The sequence below is a fragment of the Parus major genome, chromosome 1A (genome assembly GCF_001522545.3).
Source record: "Parus major isolate Abel chromosome 1A, Parus_major1.1, whole genome shotgun sequence".
Classification (NCBI taxonomy): Eukaryota; Metazoa; Chordata; class Aves; order Passeriformes; family Paridae; genus Parus; species Parus major.
The window spans coordinates 6672736-6692424 of NC_031773.1; the positions used below are offsets into that span (position 1 = coordinate 6672736).

General features: G+C 38.3%; 1 protein-coding gene across 2 annotated transcripts in view; it reads right to left on the minus strand.

Moving 5' to 3' along the window:
- Nucleotides 1-18411, minus strand: part of DMTF1 (cyclin D binding myb like transcription factor 1) — a 24847-nt gene extending 6436 nt beyond the window's left edge. Inside the window, exons 1-13 of one of the 2 annotated variants that reach the window (XM_015627794.3) lie at nucleotides 17090-18411; nucleotides 15535-15651; nucleotides 14924-15043; nucleotides 13904-13998; nucleotides 13067-13181; nucleotides 10882-10958; nucleotides 9268-9425; nucleotides 8408-8440; nucleotides 7205-7314; nucleotides 6437-6665; nucleotides 4689-4840; nucleotides 3044-3259; nucleotides 472-557 (exon numbers count right to left, since the gene is read on the minus strand). In XM_015627794.3, coding sequence (XP_015483280.1) covers nucleotides 472-557; nucleotides 3044-3259; nucleotides 4689-4840; nucleotides 6437-6665; nucleotides 7205-7314; nucleotides 8408-8440; nucleotides 9268-9425; nucleotides 10882-10958; nucleotides 13067-13181; nucleotides 13904-13998; nucleotides 14924-15043; nucleotides 15535-15651; nucleotides 17090-17162 — 1581 coding nt within the window. In that variant the 5' untranslated portion in view covers nucleotides 17163-18411. The remainder of the gene's footprint in view (nucleotides 1-471; nucleotides 558-3043; nucleotides 3260-4688; nucleotides 4841-6436; nucleotides 6666-7204; nucleotides 7315-8407; nucleotides 8441-9267; nucleotides 9426-10881; nucleotides 10959-13066; nucleotides 13182-13903; nucleotides 13999-14923; nucleotides 15044-15534; nucleotides 15652-17089) is intronic. The other variant, XM_015627793.3, reaches the window with a different exon arrangement.
- Nucleotides 18412-19689: the final 1278 nt, after the last annotated feature.

The following is a 19689-nucleotide window of genomic DNA, read 5'->3' on the forward strand; positions in this document are numbered from 1 at the left end:
AAGAAGAAAAAAAGTCATCTGTAGCCTTAGGCTACCAAGGCAAGTATTAAGGGGAGGAGCCCAGCAGGTCTGTACTATGCTGTACAACAGCAGGTAAAAAAGGAACAAATTTAACTTAATTTTACATTGAGATGGAAGGGAAACTATGCTATAAATTACAGGACAATGGAACTGAGACAATCTTTACTTGCTGGGAGCTTTCCTGTCTCCTTTATGTCAGATTTCAACAATGAAAAAAATCCGAGCATGAAGGAAAACTTCATAGCATTAGAGAAAATTTAAAGCATTTAATTATAATTCAGTTTACTCAGCAGCCCTAATGGATTACACTTTCAGAAATAAGTTTTAGAACTCTTCATATTTCTGCATGAAAACCTACCTTTTTTTTTTTTTTGAAATGCACAGTTCTATACTCTAAAAAGTAGCTGGGCTGAAAAGCAAAAAACACAGTAACAAACACCAGTTACTTACTGGAAGAATCTCAAAGGTCTGTAGTGTTCCACTGTTCAGTGTTATTGTCTCAGAGTCAACAGTAGCAGCAGGGGAATCGGTTGAGGCTGCAAAAGGAAGGAAAAAAAAAAGGAAAGTATGTAAACCAGAATGTTCAGCCCTGCAGAGAGCATAACATACTATAATTAATACATGGCAGGGTACTGTTAATTCCCCTCAGAGGAAGAAGAAAACTGGCTGCAGTCTTAATGACAAGGTTCTCTAATTGGTACCCAAGATACAATACTATTTAAAGAGAGCATTCTACAATCCAAAAGAGCAAAAGAAACTAAGTATGGGTTTAGCACACAGAGATAAAAGCAGACAAATAAAGTTTCTGACATGATCTAATTACTTTTTGTAATGAGATTTGCAAGAGGTTCTAATGTAACGACACCCTTTGGTGTAATGATATCTTTTGGATCATGTACTGCTTGTTTTAAACCGGTGTCAGGCTTAATATTGTTGTTTCCCACAGACCATTCTTTCTTTTTTTGTATTTTTAATCTTTTCTGCCCTCCACACTATGTCCACCCCCAATGAAAGATCAGATGCTTCCCAAGATATTTGCCTATCCTGTATGTTATGACCACAGAGTATAAAAGCTGTAAGTATTTTTACTACAACTATGTAATTATTTACAAGATTAGCTCCACTAATTCCAAAAGCAGTGAAGAGAAGCACTGAAAACAATTGATGTACCAGGTATCTTAAGATCACCAGGTCCAAACAACTTGTACTCCAAACATTATAACCATAATTATGATTTCTATTTACTTGTGAAAAAAAAAAAAAAATCACAAGTTCCAGGAAACCAGATTAATAATCTGCCTGGGGCTTTCCAGTAATTTCCTAAATAACAAAAGGGGAAAAGATCTACAAGATGGTAACAGTGACCCAAGCACTGCAAACTTTGCTATCTCAGATCAGACTCTGTGGCTGCAAAATACAGTAATTTTGCTCTCTTAAGAAGATAAAAGCTCCATTTTTGAAGCTTTTATTGTTGTAGTGGCATGTTCAAAGTTTCCTGCTGCAGGTTTCCTGGTACTCGGTAGCAGAGAGCTGTAAAGCATGGCCTGTCATTTACCCAGCCACTATATTCATAAAACCTCAGGAATTGCCCCTTTGAAACCCTGAGCCTTCCACCAAATGCAGCAGAAAGTGGCTAATAGCTTCAGCTCTCATGGGACTGTGAAATACAGTACAAAATTCACTGTGATTACACAACCAGAAATTCTTCAGAGAAGCAGACTAAAATGGGGGAAAAGGCTTGTTAGGGAGACACAGGCAAGTGAAGTCACAAAATAACCATTACAGGACTCAATTCAGAAAGGACTAAAGGTTCCAGGATCCCAGCCCATCCTCCCTGCTCATCAAAACCCATCAGCTTTGATCAAACTTCATTCAATGTCTGAGACTACTGACATAGTATGACAGACCAAAAGTTCTTGGCTTGGTGCCATCTGTCATTCCAATTAGAAAATAAACCACGTAAAATGAAGATAGCACTTAATAAAGATTCAGATAGATTGACCTAATAAAATTATAAACAGAAAATTTTTTGCCAAAAGCCTGTTCGGGCATAGTCTGAAGAATCAGTTTGTAGACAACTTAGCTCAGTTGGTCAGAGCAGGGTGCTAAGAATGCCAGGGCTATGGGTCCAACCCCTGTACAGGCCATTCATTTAAGAGCTGGCATTCAATGACCCACATGGATCCCTTCCAGCTCAGAATATTCTGTAACCAATTTGGTAATCAGCAAAACAAAAGCACTAAATTTTCATAATAAAATTTACAAATGCCAAATGATGCAAAATAATATACAGTGCAGATGACAGGCCGCATGTAATTGGAATTACTTAGTAAGATGAGTTACAAAATCAAGCAATAAGAACTACACTCAGAGTAGACCTGGTAATCAATGTTAGGTAATGAGTAAAGTTCATCCTTAAGAGCATGGGAAGCACCAACTTAAAAATAAAATACAGTGATTTAGCAGAACACTGGCTGAATGTTGGTGTGACTTTAGCAGTTAACACTTTCCAGAGTGTTTGTGCCTAGAAATAACTGGATAATAAAGGACTAGGAAAAAACACTTACTCCTTCCCTTCAGTGTCCTGCATCAGAACTTGGGAACAGTGGTCTATACAATTTACATAAGGAGATCTAGTACGTGACGTTCATTGTTCTGCACAAGAGCGACCAGAAACAAGGAATAAACATACATACTCCATCTTCATTAAGAGGTTTGTGCACTGAAGGCTTTACAAAGAACAGCTTATGTGGCAAACTCCTTTGTGCATACACACAGACACCTACAGCATCTGTGACCAGGTGCTCTAATTGTAGCTTCTTGGAACTACCATCACAACAATATCTACATTTGCCTAACAAAGATAGAAACAGGTAAACAGAACACAGAGATGTTTCACCTGAAGTTATGGCATGACCAGGGGAAAATTAATACAACTCTTTAGGACATGCTCACTCCTCCTTCACCACCTTAGCACAAGCAGGCTTCAGGTTCCTTGTGAGTGGTTTGTTTCAGTACTTACAGACATGGGTGATCTGCACTGGGATCTGCAGAGCTGCCATGGGGCTAGGGGCACTGCCCGTGCTCTCCTCCAAGCGAGCCACCCGGATCTGCACGTGCTGCACCCCTGGGCTGGAGTTACTGCTTGCTAAGCCACTGCCACATTTGTTCTCTGGAAGCTGGTGCCCTGGATTGTTTTTTTGGTTCTCGTGGAGCTGTTTGAGACCCTTTATCAGCACTGAGAGAAAAAAGACTCATGCTAGAGCAGGTTGAAGAAGCACATTTGAAGTGCTGCAACTGATGATTTACCCAAGATAAAAACAGCAAACAAAATCCCACAGAATTTGGAACTTAAGCAATCTCCAGAGATACAAAAAATAGAAATTTAGCACATACATAGACCATTATAGTCAACTACAGCAATAAACTACATTTCCTTATGGAACCCAGGCATTTCCTGATGCTTGAGGGGGGAAAAAAGAACACACAGCTCCTAAAAGTTTGGAACTCTCTAAAATGATGCATGGTATATCCCCAAGCTACAATCAAGTGCCAGTATTATTAGTTGTGTAATGCTGCTACCAGAAGTAGATCCTCCATCTTCTACAACACGGAAGCAGATTTGTTTAAGAGCTTGACAGAAATGTCACTGAAAACATGGAGCAAGAGAGCACAATTCTTCACCTGTGCATGAAGAGGCCCATTGCTCCAAAAGAACCACCCACCCTTCTTCTCCACATTTGCTTTGGCCCTACTGAGAGAGTGGCTGATGTAACAGCAGGTTACAAAACCTGAGGCCTCAGCTTTTCTGTAATTCATTACAGCCAGCTGCCTAAACATCTCCCCTTTGTCAGGGAAAAGAGAGCAGAGCCTGTCAATTCAGTGCTGCATTTATATTATGAATTACTTGATGAAACAACTGTCTATTAATGTGTGGTAACAGGGTCTCTCTTCCCAGCTGCAGCCTTGAGGCAGGACTAATATATAACCACACTGTCAACCACAGCACAAGTGTGCATTAAATTACATCTTTCATTAAGTATGGCATGACTAATCTCTGATTTTTTTCTCTCTCCAAGTCAGACAAAGGGAGGTCTGAAGGTCACAGACACCCCTTTGGCTTAGGCACCAGTTTCTCTGAGCCAGAATGGGAAAATGGTATGAAATGTATTTGGGGGAACTTTATATCCTCCTCCTCCCCTCCTCGTCACTGCAGCTAGATCAACCTTCTGTGTGCAGCTAAGGCTCAGCACCCATCAGAGATTACATTTTAATGTCATAAAGACAACACATCTATCCTGAGGCCATAGTTAGGCTGCAGATACATATCCTCTTCCACCTGAAGAGGTCACTGCCCTCCAAAGATCAGAATCATCTGAGATCTGCCAGCTGAGCTGCTTATATACATGCTCTCACTTCAGCCAAAGCTAGAAGGGATGGCAAAATCTGTCTATTTGTACACAGCAGCTTGGCCTGTTTGACTGAAACCCTTAAGGACTGCTTGTAGGAGCAATTCAGTCAGCAGTTCCAAGGGGCCAGTAACTTCCAGCAAAGGAGCAACGTGCTCTTTGGCCAGCAATGCTGTAAGCAGACAACAAAATGCAGCCTATTCCTTTGACACATGAGAAAGGAGCTTTCAGAAGAGATGTGTGCAGGCAGTACATTACCAGGGAATGAAACATCTTTGTGGTTTGCAATCTGTCTTTTAATGGTCCACCATTTACTCCGAAGCCACTGTGGGGAGCGGACACTACTCCATCCTTCAGCCAGTAAATCCCAGTTGATGTCATTTTCATCAGAAACTTCAAGTTCCGCTATCCTGGCAGGATACAGAAAATATTGAGCTGTTAGAAACTGCCCTCCAGACCAGCAGGGGTGTCGCACATGTCCGGCCGTGTCACACATAACAGCGCAGAACGACATGCTAGTGACCAGCCCACCAGAGCTCAGGAATCGACACAGGCTTCCAAGGCTCCACGCTGCCAGAGGTCAAGCAGAATCATAAACAACAGAAGATGGACTAGACCTGTTAGATGATCCAGTCCATCTCCTTGCCATGCAGGATTATTCTCCTTATTTACTTATACATTAGGTCTTAGATCAGATTATCGTGAAGCATTCCAAGTGGTGGTACTTGCATCTTTTCTTTTTGAAAAAGCATTCCCCAAACACATCTCCAAGGCAGGAAATACTTCCTGAGATTCACTCTGAACATTCACTTAATTAATTTCATGTTATGATATTTACTTGTTTTCTTCTAAGTAACAACCATCCATCCTTAACACAGATTTTTGCCTTCTCTCAGATGCTTCTTAGCCAAAGTAGATGAAGTTAACTATAGCATGAAACATTTTCTCATAAATCAATCCCACAAGGCTCTCCAGATAAGAGACAGTCTTCTCTACCAGAATCTGTTCGAAATCACTAAAAATCTCTGAATTACCCTTGTCTGTACATGGAGCATATGAAAGAGACGTGAATAGTGAGGGGAAAATATTTTTGTAGAAGTTAAGGAAAGTCCTCTTCACAAACAAAGCAAGAGTACTCTTGCTAGCTAAAGAAAGAAGAAAGTAAAAATAAAAAAAAAACTACCAAAACCAGCCCTGTAGGATGAATAAAGGCTATCTGGACAGACCAAACCAGAAATATTAAGAAATATATACCCAGCACATTCTGAAATGTGGAATCAGGCTCCTCATTTTGAGTTCATGTCAAACAGCTTCAGGAAATTTGTTAATACTACTTTGCAAGTGATTGTTAGATTCCCTGGATGTCTTGGCTTTTTATTCCCACCCAACCATAAAAATCCACTGGCTAAAAAGCCTGAGTTAAAGGCATTCAAAACGGGAGGAGGACTGGAGAGAGCAAAAGATTTCCAAAGTCACTACCAGGTTGCCAGTTCAAATGTAGTCAGAGATGCTGATATCCAATCAGTGTTTGGTGGCCTACATGAAATTAATTTGCAGTCTCAGTTTAGCTCTTTGTAGACAAGATGTCCACATCACAGAAACCACCACCACACTTGACCCTTGTTGGTCATCTCAGCAGAGAGGCCAAGGACTGAACGGGCAGGGAGACTGAGCTACCCTCCAGTTAAGGGTTAAAGCGCATCGGTGGGGCAACGTGTGGGAAGCTTGCACGGTTTGCTGCCTGTGCTGTACCTTTTCTGTGGAATAAAGAAGACTTCAGTCTCCAGGGTTTTCAATCTGACACCTTTCACGAACACTAACATTCACTAAAAAAACAAAAAACAAAAAATATGTTCAATAATAAATCTCTGGGAACTGTAAACACAGCAGTGATTTTTGGAAGGTTCGAGAATTTTCAGTGTCTAGGAAACCAGCAAAACGGACCCCAATGGAATCCTGCCAGCAACACATATTACAAACCTTTAAAAGTAACTAAAATAACAAACCTCAAGATCAGATTTATTTCATCCTCCTTAGTCCACTCGGTGCCCCCACTTTGTTTCCAGTTGAGATAGTTGAGCCATTTAGAGCGGCACTGCTTCTCCGAGCGCGTCCCGACCCGTTCTGCCACAGCAGCCCATGACACACCTTGTGTGACAATGTCACCTGGCTCTGTGCTTGTCAGCTCGTGCACTACTTCTGCCAGTCTTTTTTCTTCTTTCTCTGTCCACTTTCCTGAAAGAGAGAGAAGCCCTTCCAACTTAACTAGCAGCACATACCCTCTGTTCTGATCTGTAACATGCTGACAGACATTTAACTTCCATGTCCAACACCTTATTCCAGATGCAAGTATTAACTTGTGAAGAAGATATAACTGTCCTTGATTACTAATACTTTATATTACGTCCATTCTTGATTAACAAATCAACAATTCCATTGTTCTGGTGCTGAATTTCTATTTTCTCTTCCTCTCAAAGACAAGTAAGACCACACAGAACTTGTCCAAACAGTGACCAAAGCAAACTAATCCAAGCTATCTGAACTGTATTAGCTGGAATGCATTAACCAAGCAACAATTTAGTGGACATTATTCACATGAGGTCTGACTGAATTTTCCTTTATACTTGAATATATACATTACAAAATAAAGAGTACTTCACTTCTGAAGTGCACCTGTGTCTCTCTTGACATAGATATCTTGGTTTATAACCATTAAACACAAGGGACAGAATTTTAACCAGAATATCCATTTCTGACACCAGCATTTACCTCACCTGTGTTGCAGGTATCCTTCATCAGCCTACATCGATCCTTTACAGATGAAGCACTTCTCCCCAGGGCAGCTCCTATTGTGGCCCAATCATTACCGTGCTTCACTCTCAGCCTAAAGAGAAATGTGCTCATTAGCACTATGACCAGTTAGGAAATTACCAAAATATCAAATATTCTCTAATAAAAACAGGATGAATGTGCAGTTTACAGGCTTAAACAAAGAATAGGGAAATCACTTTGCTACTTTACTATTAATATTTTCTGCTACGTTTTCCTATGTGCTTCTGGTCCTTTTGGACCAGCTAAGCCACAAGATACTTGTAAAATGTGTAATATCTGTCTTACAGGAAGATTTTGAGGCTTAATGAGTGTGTTAAACACAATATGAATGTTTAGATAAACAGATTTCCACTCTGTACAGATTCCTCAGTGATTTTCAGGTGGTGTACAGAACGCTTGAGAAATTTAAACCATGCCCAATGAAAACCCAGGCATCCTACAATTTAAATTAAGAAAAACAGTACATAATCACGTTCATCACTTTAACAATCATCTTCCTCCTTCACATGACAGCAGGCTGCTTAAAATGTTGATCCATGACTAGTTCTGACACATCTGGAACCACAGGCACCTTGTGAATGACACAAACCAGCTCAACTGATCCACACAGATCCATCAATGCAATGCAATATATTCCCTTCTCTCCTTACTTCAGTCCAACAGTTTCTTCCAACTGCACAGCCCTGGAAATATGCAGGAGGAGATAAAGTCCACAGCCCTATCTCCTTGATCTATCAGGTTCATACTCAAAATCAGGCTTTCTGACCTGTACTGATAACTTCTGTATCTATAATACCTCCTAGGGGAGATCCTACTCTTGACCTGCCACTTCCTTTAGGAATAACCTTTGTTCAGATTTTGTAAAGAAATGGAAGCTCTGTTTCTCATAAACACAAATATTGACTGTGCTTGTAAAAAATCTGAAACATTCCTAGTTACAACAGAAGCCTTGCTATAGAACTTTATTGCACACTATTAGATCCTGAACACACATTTTTCTTTTGATAGTAACTGCTATTTTTTGATAGTGTTGGAGCAGACAAATTTACTTGTAACTCTTCAGTGATTTCATACAAGGAAATCTTTAAAAATTGACCAAGCTCCTAAATATAAACAAAGAATATCTTTTTTATAAGATAACTTACTCTTTAAGTTTTTCAATTTCCTCAGGAGTGTACCTAAGCAACAGGCAAATAAAAAGACATTATTTTAAACAGAAAGCATACAGCATAAATATTTTTATTTTACTAACTACACAGCACACAAATGTGTCTCTTACAACAAGAGATTAAGGAATTTTAGCTGTAAGAAACAATCTGACTGAATACTCTGGAAGAATATCAGAAACAAATGCCATTTTTCTCATTAGTGCATTTCTAAGGTTAACTGGTATAAGATTCTTCTCATTTGTCAGAAAAATTCCTCATTCTCCATGATCTTACTCCTATGAACAGAATTGAATTTTCTGCATTAGTCTTTCAAATAACCAGCTTCTTCCTTACTGTCCCAGTTCATCATCACCATAAAGCTGACTTTCCATCAAAAAACTGTATCAGCACTGAGAAGATATTTTTAATTTTCAACTACCTTCAAAAACTAAAATATAGTATCTTTTCTGGATGGCACCAGATCACTGCTTTAAAGAATGGCAAGCAAGGGCATACGTAAGGCATGAACATCAATTACTTCCAGGTCACAGCTCTACAAAAAGTTACATCTCAGCTCAGATCCATGTTTGTGTCCAAGTCCTCTCATCATATCAGAAGCTGTTATTCACCTTTGTTTTGGGCTTTTTGTTTGTCTGTTTTTTAAAGGTGTCATTGAATACCATCAATTGAACACAACTATTGCCAAGGATTATCTAACAGAATTGAGCAGAGGTGACATATTAGCAAGATCTAGGTCAGTTTGGCTAAAATTTTCTGTCTCACACAGAATGTGTCAAGCATGAATACATGACCCTAATCATACCAATAAAACCATGCAGCATTAGAGGGTTTCATACTTTCCAACATGGTTTCTGTCATCATACATGCGAAGAACTCTTCTATAGACAGCAAAGAGAGGCCGATTCAGACCCCAAGCTATTGTCCTGTAGAAATCTTTTCTTTCATCTTTTGACATTTCAAATATAATTTCAGTGGCATCTTTTATTCCACGGGCCTAGAACAAAGCATTTAAAAAAAAAACAAAAACAAAAACAAAAACCACAAACAAAACACCTTAGATAAAGTCTCCTTGGAATCAAGAAGTAGAACACAAGAACTGAAGCCATTATGCAACTTTCTGAGTATCACAAATACTACAGTCCAAAAGTAAAACTGAGTATTTATGGACTAGCTCCCTCAAATACAAACTCTTGAACATTAGGTTTTTGAACACTAGGTTTTGCTTTTTTGTTTTTTTTTTTTGCATTGGAGTCCAAGGAGACACAGAAATTCTAACACCTGTCCACATATAATAAAAAAAAATCTGTCCAATGTACATATTAAGGTCAAAAATTGAACCATCATATAGAACATAATGGAATATTTACTGTGGTGGAATTAGTCTGGGGCCATACAAGGGAAAGTTGTCAAACTGCTATATTGATTTATTACATAATTTTAGATATTCCTTATGCAACAGCAATTTCTTTCAATTAAACTGCTCTTCTTGTTTTGACAGAAACTCAAATAAATTCAATACAAAAACACTGCAATGAAATATAATGGTAAAGCTCAACTTCAGCTTAAACTAAGAATCACTACATTGCAATTATTCGAAGCAGTACAAGAAAGCAGAAAAAATGGGAAAAGAATGAACCAAATGATTTATCAGTAACTCAGAAAATTTATTTAGCTAGCTTAAAAAAGCTTCACTAGATTTAAAACATAGTATTACCCATGAATGATTTTGTGGCAGAAACTCTAATATATGTGTGGGCAGACACATACTCTTCAACTAATACTACGGATTTTTATCCCAATGAACACTAAATTCAGGGCTTTTTTTGATACCACAAGTGAAGGATGGTGAAACTGTAATATCCAGGTTATATATTCTCAGTTGAAAGGGCTCAGCTCAATATTCTCAGCTGCAAGTCTACCACAAGTATGACTTATAGGCAATTATCACCATCAGTGTGTTCACCACATGCCCATTTAAACTGAACTCCAACCCAAATAATTTAAAGGAAGAAAGCAGACACAGACATCCTGCTAGTGTAGTACACAATCATAGACTTGACACCAAGAACATCTGGAAGTTGTATTCAGTGCTCAGTAAGGAAAATTATCTCTACTGCTAGTGCATTTTTTTTTCCAGAATCTTCAACAAAGGTTTTATGAGTCCTCAATGTATAGTCAGAGAAAGAGATTTAACCATGCAAAATGTCATGTCACAATACTCAAAATGGGCTATATCCAGAACAAAAATTAAAAGCAATGTTACATTCAGTAGTACTTAAATCCTGTCTATAAATAAAATTTTCCTATGCATTTCAAATGGGTAATGACCATTCCCACAAAAAAACAATCCAAATTACTTATTGAGTATTCTGGGATGTTCTAAAGGAAGTTAGTTTCTAGCAGGAACTGTACCACCACATCAAGGAGCAGGGAACATACTCTAAACATACCTTTAAATAACGTTCAATGTTACTCATCAAAATGTCAATTTCTTCCTTTGACCACATCCCTTGTTTCCATTTATGGCCTGAAAATAGAAATGATAACTAATTAATGAAGGCCAGAAAAACAGCATGAACAGAAGTATTTGAAAATATGACCCATACTGCAATTAACAAGGAAAAGAGTAATTTTAGCTACTAAAATATATCTAGCATTCATTTTAAACAGATATGATTTCATAACTGACAGTAATGATCAACTAATATTTAAATAATGTGAGTCAGACCCCTCTTCAAAAACATCCCATTTTTAAAAAGAGAACATGAACTCCTCTGTGTGCTGTCAAGTCACATTTTCAGGCTTTCTCTTCAGCTGCAACTAGAAAATTTCTGTCTTTAAACTGACAGCTGAAATTTCCATGCACTCAAAATGATTCCAGAAGCTGGCACTTAAAATATGACTCAGAAGATTACCTGAAGAATTGGCAACAAGGTGGGGTTCCCTTGCATGCCTTAACACTCCTGAACATGAGAATAGTGCCACCTACTGTGAGTGCTTCTCATAGAGGCAAATGCTCTATTAAGCTTTTTTTGACAAGCTGCTCCCCATCTCTCTCCTTCTTCTTGCATTGGGAGGAATGCTCAGGGGTCACAGTCAACATAAAACCTTGTGGTGGGTCTTTTACTTTCCCAAATAAAAGTGGCAAACCAATAGAAACAACGTTTCCTCTCTGTCTATGCCTTTAGTAACAACAATGCCAGCTAAGCTTTGAAAGTAAACGCAACCAGCTTTACTCAGAGAGAAAATTTCAAACCTGAAGTCTATCAATAAAACATTAAAACATTCCTACTTTAAATTATCCCTTTTTCCCTTTATGGTCATACCATACTTTTAATTAAGCTTATGCCAGTGTGTGACCCAGTTTACATACTGGTGTGTGTTGGCTACCTGCCCACCTCTGCTCAGAAAAATCAGGGTACTTCCTTCTCAGCCTGCTAATTACCAGAGCTGAGAGACAGAGTACACCAAAGAGACTGTTTACTCAAATCCAATTATAACGGAAAGTACAGGCATTATTACTAATTCCACTGGAACTGGTGAGAGAGCACTCTTTCCCTGTGCCCCATAGCTTCAATCTCTTCTTCCACTGTTACAGACAGAAAAATATTGTACTCATGTAACTGTGATTCACACAGGTCCCAGCCTCTGAACTGACTTAATGAGACACTGTTACACTTCACATGGAATAACCTCTAATACCAAATGATTTTAGGACAGGACATATATTCTGCACTTCACATGTTCGCATATTCATAGTCAAGATTATCATAACCTGCCCACAGGTCTGGGAAGAAAGCATCATCAAGTGGAGACTGCTATAAAATGATGAGCTCAGGCAACACATGCCAAAGTCTGAGCTACTCTAAGAGACACGCACTGGCATTCCTGCACTGCTGATCTCTGTGACAAACCACAGAGCTTACAAAAAAAGTTCAGCCACTAGAGATTCTCAAACACTTTTCTTGGCATATTTTACCAGAAATGTCTTCCTCAAGTTATTAATCTCTTAACTGGAATCACATTGAGTGCCCTCCTTTGACTGGCTTACAATGCTGTGGTTCTTCCTAAAGGTTTTTAAAAAGTCAGAGTAAGAAAAACAGTAAAGGGGCTGAGGAGACCAGAGAGACAACATGTCTTCATTTGACACTAAATTTTTTTTCTAGGTTTAGAAAAGGGTTCAAAAGGCCTGTGGGGAGGAAAGAAAAAACAAAAGCTCTTGAGTTCAGCAACTACTATGATTGCAGACATATTTGGAAAGGGAGGAATGCCCAGTGAGTTGGAACTTTTAGGAGTAGCAGGGATTATTTCATTAGGTCCTGGTCTGCAGGAGCCCTCTTCTTCTGAAGCAATGCCATTAACCTGAGCATGGACTGTTTTTTTCTTGGTGTCCCCCACTTGTGCTGCAGCTTCCCAGCCCCTGACCAGACAAACACAACTCTCTGCCCCATCTGGGCTTACACACAGCACCCACAGCCCTTCTCTACTGTGGCCACTACTGTCACCACTGCAGCCATGGCCCATCTCCAAAAAGCCAGACCAGAGATTACTTTATACAACTTGCAAAATGTCCTGAGACATTTGGAATAGGTTACCTTTCAACAGCATGGGAGAACTGCACTTGAATTACTGTACCTTTATTGGTTAGAGAATCCTTATCCTCTTTGGTTGTGAACCAGGCTTGACTAACAGCTGATACTTCTTCATTGCCCATTGGGGAGATTTCATCCAACTGTTCATTCTGAAGGATCTTGAAAAGGCCAATATGAAACAATACAGTCAGGTATTCAGTTGTTTATATCACTTTACAATTAACAGGGAGACACAGTTTGAAGGAAAATTAAATCAGCACACCTCATCATATTGCAGACTGTCAAAAGCGTCCTGTCTTAGATACAGCATTGTAACTATTACTTTTCTTAGAACACTTCAGTAAGATTTAGCATATTAATACACAGATGTTGTGAGAATTAATTAGGTAACATTCTTCATCTTGTTTAATGTGCAGTAAGTAAGAAGAATCTCATTGGCTGTGGTGGAAACAGGACTATATCCAGCACCTACAATCTGGAACTTTTGAACATGGTATACCCACAGTGAAAACTACCTGTAACTGTTAGGACTGGTGACAAGACAAAGCCTATTTAAGCCTGTTATAAAGACTAACTTATAATCAAAGAATGACAGAAATAACAGATAAAGTTGTCTTCTATGCAGATCACCTATAATTACCAGTGGAGGGCTATCTCTATTACTCTTTGCAGTATTGCTCTTTGGGCAGTAACTTAAGACTATAAATACCCTCTCTCATATATAAAATTATTCAACTGTCCTTTTACAGACCAGCATTTTTACAAATAAGATCCATGCTCACATACATTCGTTCCAAAGAGTCTTATTCATTTAGTAAGCATTTCTGATACTTCAATTTATACAAATCCATAACAGGTGAATTTTGAAGTTTTACTGTACCTGAATCTGGGTAACTGTTCCTTCATTAATCTCATCTTCAGCTACCTCAGTGGTAGCAGTCATGGTCACCTCAAAGCTCTGATCATTTTCTGAAACTTCAGAATGGGTAAGTTAGTTGCATACTTAACTCCTGAAGCATTTTTTTACACATGCTACAAGTTTTATAAATTGCTACCTTTGAAGTGAAAATTTTGAAGAGCCTTATTCAGTATTTATTTGTTAACACAGTAAATTCACTAAAATGATTATCAACTGCTTCTCTTCATAAAATTTAAATATGGTTTTTAAAACCTTCAGTTTTATGCTTGACTACCACATTGACCTAATGTGAAACATGAACAAATTTTTTTTGATGCAGAAATTTGAAACTGTATTGGTATTTCTTTTCCAGCCCTAGCTTCAGTATTTTCCAGTTATTTAAGGCCAAGATTCAAATCTTTTGGCTGCATGCATTTTCCCTAGTCCTCCTTCAATTTCAACATAATGCCTTTACTTCTACGGAATTTATACCTAATTCTACCAAATAAACAGGTGAAAATACTCTTAGGTATTGCAAATTGGTATTTTAACCAGATCTGGTTTAGTTTCCCTTTGGGAGATTTATTAAACTTTCTAATATTTAGTCAACTTCCAGAAGACTGATTCATCCTTTTTTACATCAATCTCTTTTACATGCACCTCAATCTTACACAACACTGAAATACTAACTGTACTGTCTGATCATTAAAAAAAACCCAAATCTCTCTGCAGGAGAGCATCTAGTTGTTCATTTACTTATCCTTCATTTTATTCAATACAATTGTGCCTGCAAGTCTCTGAACTACTTTAAGTACAGCCTTATTTTGCCAGTACTGATTACTGCAAAACTATCCAAGGATGAAAAAAAGTATGATACCCAAGTATCTTAATAAAATTTGGAAGAAAATAAACACATACAGAATATTCTACTGTGATTCAAGAGTCCACTTTTAACTTTCACCAACAGATATATTTGTTACAGGAGTACATCAAAGAACTTACTTGGAACTGCAACAACAGAAATGCACGGAGTAGAATCATCAAGGCTTTGATCATCCTCTGATAAGCAAAGCCTCTTGTGAGGAGGTTCAGAGCTGTCTTCAGAGTCTACTTCATCAGCTTCTAAAAACAAAAACACACCCAGGTTACTTCCTGTAAGCTAAGTGGAGCCTTGGACAGAATTTTCCCAAAAAGCGGGCCAAAGCAAATAGCAGCAAATGTGACAGGCTGGTTCAGTGCTTTGCTGCTGCCCAGGAACCTGGCCTAAGTTATGGGCAATAACAGTTCACATGCTTTCTTCAATATACACTTTCTTTGAAAATCCCATCCACAGCCTGTCAAACACAAATTAGGCTACAGAAATTTGGGTATGTGCTTGTTTCTAAGAATCCGTTTCAACTGAAAAAAACCTCAGCAGCTGTATCTTTGTTGGGCACGCACAGCTTTGGGATTTATACCTAATTCAACACTTTATCATTCCTTAAACCAAAGCACAACAGTTCTTGCACAGTAAGCTGCACCTGAGTAGCTCACAGAATTTGTGGGCAGGGATGTATGGTGGTCAGATCAATGAAAACAAAGAATAAAAAGTACTATGTAATACAATTCAATACCATTTTGAGGGCAATGAAGAATTAGGTTCCCTTCAGTATCCTGAGTCAAAGTCACAGAGTTCACGGTTTCTACTGTCACTGTGTCAGACTCTTCTTCAACTGTGCTCATACTCAAACCTGAAAGAGCAACACACTGATTATGTTTCTGTAGCTGGACTCCACTTGGACCATAAAGTTGCTTCCATACCCCAAACAACCAGCACAAACTCCCACAGGGAATGAGCCTGCTCTTTCACATGAAAAATTCACAATTTCAGACATTCACCTACCTTTACTTTCCTGCACACATATATTGCACAAGGTAAAACCAGATTGCTTTAAAGTAACTTCTCCAGTTAAAAAGAGTACCTAAACTCCCTATGAGGAGAATTTGCAAACTACTGATTTTTTTTTTCAAATGCAAACTTAGACTATTATTTTTTCAGCATTTTGAAATTCTTCACATCTGGTGATTTTTTCCAGTATTTGCTCCACTGTTAATTTAATAATTCTGCTATTATATAACTGAAAGTCAGTCAGGACTGACAAATATTTTTCTAGTGTTCTATTAGTCACAGCTGCATTATTTATAGAGTGCCAGCCAGCAAAGTTTTATTCTCCTTCCATGCATACAACTAAACGTGAAACTTGCATTTTTTCTTTGGCATATAAACAACAAGAGCAACAGAAAAACTGGTTGCAAGAAATCATCAGTACAAAAAGATACTGAGACAAGTAATCCAGGATAAGACACATACACTGAAGTCACAGAATTAGGGCAATATGAAGTGTCTTTGATAATTGAATTTCCACTATAAAAGTACTACAATGAAACACAGAGTTTATAAGAAATTCTATGTAAACCACCAGCAGTAATTCTGAAATAAAACAAAGCAGAACCCCACAACAAAAGTTTTATCCAAACACAAAGAGATGCAGCATTTGCTGCTGTAGAAGTGAAAAGAAATCACATCTAAAATATCCAGAAACTTTGCAAAGATTTCATGAGGTTTAAGCCTTCTTTTGTTGACACTGGCAGAGATTTGTAAAAAGAAAATATCATCTATTTCTCCTTTAACTGCTCAGTCCTTTTTCTGTGTTTACTCATATGTCAACAACAACAAAAACAGTACTTTTAACTTTTATTTTAAAGCCAAAATGTTGTTAAAAATATCTGGCTATAGCTTTAGAAAAAAGAAATCACAAATACATAAAAAAATTTCCATGTACTAGGCAGAGTTACTCACATACTCATATGCAAGTGGAATTTACAACCTGGATTTCAAATTCCCTATATAATGTTAACACTATTGCATCAGCAGGGGATTATTTAATTTTTAATCAGAAAACATGTTCTTTAGTATTGAAGATTCCCAAGAGAAGTGTTATCCTAGAAAGATAAAACTACTGCCAGTCCTAAAAAACTACTTCTCACCTCTCAAGCTTGTTGAAGACTTGGAATATCTTTAAGCACACATAGTGACTGATTCCTGAAATGAAGTGATATTACCCTTCTGAACATGTAAAAAAATTGACATACCACTGACATTTTAAATCAGAGGGTTCTCAAACTTACTTTCACATCTACCATCAGCAACAGTTCCTTGCCACAAGCAAGTGTAGGAGGGAGTAACTTCCTTGGGATTCATCTGCTGCTGAGTTTTACAGCCCGTGCTCTATCCTTCACTAGAAGCTGATGTTTGCTGCACGGCTGTAATACTGATTTTAGGAACCAAAAGAGGCATCCTTAATGCTAGAACATGAAGAAACACATCCAAAGCGTTACAGCTAAATTAGCAGACTGTAACTTTTTCAACCCAGTTTTAAGTTATTAATTTAGCTTTTGGGGAGCGAACAAACTGGGCCAAAATTAACAGGTTCTCTTTTTCACGTTCATATGTACTTCCTGAGTAAGTTTTACTACAAGGACTGATGTAGTAAAAATCCCAAAAGTTACTGGAAATGTGTTGGAGGATTCTTCCTTAATTTTATGTCAACTAGTCACAACATTTATCTTTCTACAATCAGTTGAAAGCACCCACTTTTCTTTTCACCATTTTAGAGGCCTGAAAGACATGAGATTTATAAGACACATTACAACAGCCATTTATTTCACCTACAGAAGTTCTGAAAACAGTGGAAACTATAGCACCATCCACAGCAGAAGACAGAGCTGAACATTCCTTCTTTTTTATTCCAAGACTGATGAAAACTGAGAACAGGCACAGCAGTTCTCATTCTTTCAGCAGTTACCTAGGACTTGATGAAAATCAATCTGTATATTTAGAGGATTTGGCTACCAAATAAAAAACACAGGGCAATTAATCCCTTCACATTCTCTGTCTTGCTGGTTTGCAAGTTAGGAGGGAACAGGACACAGTGTAAAAAGGATCCATATATCCAAATCTGGCATTCCCAGAGATGGGGAGGAAGCTGCAGCAGGATCAGTAGGTGCTACCCTGACACTTCCATCCAGAACTGTAACAGGATTTACCAGACAGTGGCTGAGGGAGCACACCACTGACTCCTCTGATCAAGCCATACATCTGCAGCTGTCAGCTCGAATTGAAGAGCACCCAACACAGGGCACTGTACTTTGTTCAAGGACCTGTGACTTCCCAAGAAATATTCCTCAGTGTAATTCATGGATTGAGGATGAATTTATAACTCCCTGCCAATTTCCCAGAAATGGTTTATGCCACCTGTAAATGCAGACTCTCCTCCCAGAAATGACGCTCTGTGTAAGATACTCAAGATTTAGCATATCTTAAGTTTTCTGAGTAAAGGTAATAACTTTGACCAAGCCTTGATAAAAACTTAAAAAGATCCAAATCCTTGATTTGATTCCCATCAACTTTAATGCATATGGCCTCGGGCCACAACTGAAAACAGCAGAAAGAACATGAGAAATGAAGTCAAAGTCAAATGTGTATTTTGGACACAATTTTTTATTCATTAGACCTTACAAATACAAGAAAACTGAAAGAAAAAACAACCAACCAACCAACCAGGTTATTTCAAGCTACATTTACCCCAGGACAGGGGCACCAACCCATTAATACATCAAGGAGTGACCAAAATCAGGAAAAACTGCACCTATTTGAGTGAATAGGAAACATTCCCCAGATCTTACAAACCTCACTGTTTCACCCTCAAATAACGATGTAGCTATCAGGTACCCTGACACATTCACTTGCTGCCCAAGCCAACGCCCTCTGATGCCTTCTGCTGGTCCCAGCTGCAGGGCCACTGTGCTCACCTCGATCCATCACAGTGCAGAAGCCGCAGCTCTGCTGGACAATGCCAGACCGTGGCACAGGCTTTGGGATGTGCCATGTGAATTCTGCTCATTACACACACCTGCACACCCACACATCTGCTCTTGCAAAAGCTAAATGCAAAGTAAATGAAAGCCAAGGTTTCTTAATTAGTGAGAATTAGGACCTGAGTAGTCTCATCACCTTCAAAATACCACCTTCTTTTCACAGCTCCACTAAGTGTGCTTTTGAAAATGCAAACAAGTTTTATTTTAAACAAAAGGTTTACTTGAGTTTTAAATGAACAACACAAGGCTTGTCTTTAATCCTTGATTCATACGCATTCTTTACAGAGGTGCCAATCTATCACTAATATTTCATGTTCTGAAAGAGGGTGTTAGCTTTTGGGGAAGAGAACAGTGCTGGACAGACATGCACCAAAAGTGTGGATGCCATAATCCATAATGAAATAGCACCTTAGAAACCAGGGTCAACTCAAAAAGAATTTTTGCCTTGTTGGATTTCTGTGTGTATTTACCAAACCCAGTACTTTTTAGAGCAGTACTACAATTTCAAGTAAGTTTCAACATCCAGCCAAAAGGTGGGAAAATACTTTGTTTACAAGACTCATTCAGTACAGATTTCCAATATAAGTTTTCCACATAACAGAGCAGTTCTTATTTATCAGGGAAGCATGCAGCATAATTATGGCAGAGAAAAAACCCCACAAAGCTGACTGTACAAGCTGAAAATAAAAACTGAACATCCTAAAACAAAATTCCTTTAATTCTAAATAACCCACATCAGGCAGATGGGCTCAATTATTCTGTGGGCTGTAAAAATTAAGCACTTCTAAGAAATAGTATTTTTACTCTTGCACAGAGAATTCTGTCACTGCCCCTAGTTATTAACTGAATGT